The 1,557-nt window shown below is 37.3% G+C and overlaps 1 protein-coding gene across 1 annotated transcript in view; it reads right to left on the bottom strand.

Moving 5' to 3' along the window:
* LOC106875605 (telomerase protein component 1) overlaps positions 1–1,557 on the bottom strand; it is a 214,501-nt gene that overhangs the window by 116,757 nt on the left and 96,187 nt on the right. The window contains exon 34 of the mRNA XM_052966744.1: positions 569–657. Within this exon, the coding sequence (XP_052822704.1) occupies positions 569–657 (89 nt within the window). The remainder of the gene's footprint in view (positions 1–568; positions 658–1,557) is intronic.

Raw genomic sequence — 1,557 nt, 5'->3', positions numbered from 1 at the left:
ATATATATATATATATATATATATATATATATATATATAAATGATTAAGATTCAGTTAAATTAGGCGCCACATCAGTCCAGTATTGTCCACACAACTCAAAGTTAGGTGAATAAAAAGCAACTAAGTAACAAGGATGTCCAGCTATCAGTGCATTACGGCCATTTCAAGCAGCTCCATTTAATTGATCAATGCAAGCATTACATCAATTTGAAATATATTGCTCTCCTCATATACATAGCAGTAGGTATTGTGATTCTTTTATTCTCTAGTTCTGATGAAAAATTTGCTAAAAAATTATAATGGAATATCCTGTATGTTGGAAACCTATATGGTCGTATGCCTCTGAGGAGAGCAGTTTATTTCAAATTGATGTGATGCTTTCATTGATTGACTAAATGGAGTCACCTGAAACGGCCGCAATGCACTGATACCTGGACATCCTTGTTACTTATTTGCTGTATGTATGTATGTATGTATGCATGACATCAACAATACATACATACATGCATGTATGTATGTATGTATTGTTGATGTACATTTTTACACAAAGTAATATTAAACCCTTACCAAATGAAAAGGTAATACAGCTAAAGCATGTTTGTCTTTTCCAACCCATGAACCATCAAAATGGCAATCTGCTTTCTGATAATAATAAGCTGAAATAAGAAACAAAAATATTGTTATCAAATGGAAAAATTGTGAATTGGAAAAGAAGAGATTATATATAAACATGTCTCACAAGCATCATGCTGACCAATGTGTCAAATACTTCTCTTTATTCAGGTCTCACTAAAATGAAAACCTTATTTTCCATCTACACTGTCTTTGTTTATACCTTATATCTGGTTATTCTCATTTTTTAATATTAGCTTTATGCCTTTATCCTCATTGTTTCCAGGATTAAAATTTTACATTCTGAGTTTTTAATGTTCTATATGTTTTCAGTTGTAAGACTTGTTTTTGTTTTGCTTTGTTTGAACCTGGAGCCTCCCAGACAAATGATACCAACTTTTTCCAAATGCTGAAATCATAATGACTCTGGATAAAAAGTTGGTTGATGAAATAGGTTCATTCATTTCTGCTTTTGTAACCTTTCTGTTGATTGTTATAAATATCCTTTGCCATTAATTTGATATGCATGTATATTTGTGCTGTGCGTGAGAAGACCCGGCAAGCCAAGTAAGATCGTTGCCAGTGCCCCTGGACTGGTTCTTGTGCGGGTGGCACATGAGATGCACCATTTTGAGCGTGGCCGTTGCCAGTACCGCCTGACTGGCTCCTGTAGGATTTTCGAGCGAGATCATTGCCAGTGCCCCTGGACTGGCTTGTGCGGGTGGCACATAAAAGACACCATTTCGAGCGTGGCCGTTTTCGTGCGGGTGACACGTAAAAGCACCCACTACACTCTCTGAGTGGTTGGCGTTAGGAAGGGCATCCAGCTGTAGAAACTCTGCCAAATCAGACTGGAGCCTGGTGTTGCCATCCGGTTTCACCAGTCCTCAGTCAAATCGTCCAACCCATGCTAGCATGGAAAGCGGACGTTAAACGATGATGAT

The sequence above is a fragment of the Octopus bimaculoides genome, chromosome 3 (genome assembly GCF_001194135.2).
Source record: "Octopus bimaculoides isolate UCB-OBI-ISO-001 chromosome 3, ASM119413v2, whole genome shotgun sequence".
NCBI classification, from domain to species: Eukaryota; Metazoa; Mollusca; class Cephalopoda; order Octopoda; family Octopodidae; genus Octopus; species Octopus bimaculoides.
This window is presented reverse-complemented; position numbering and strand designations above follow the sequence as displayed.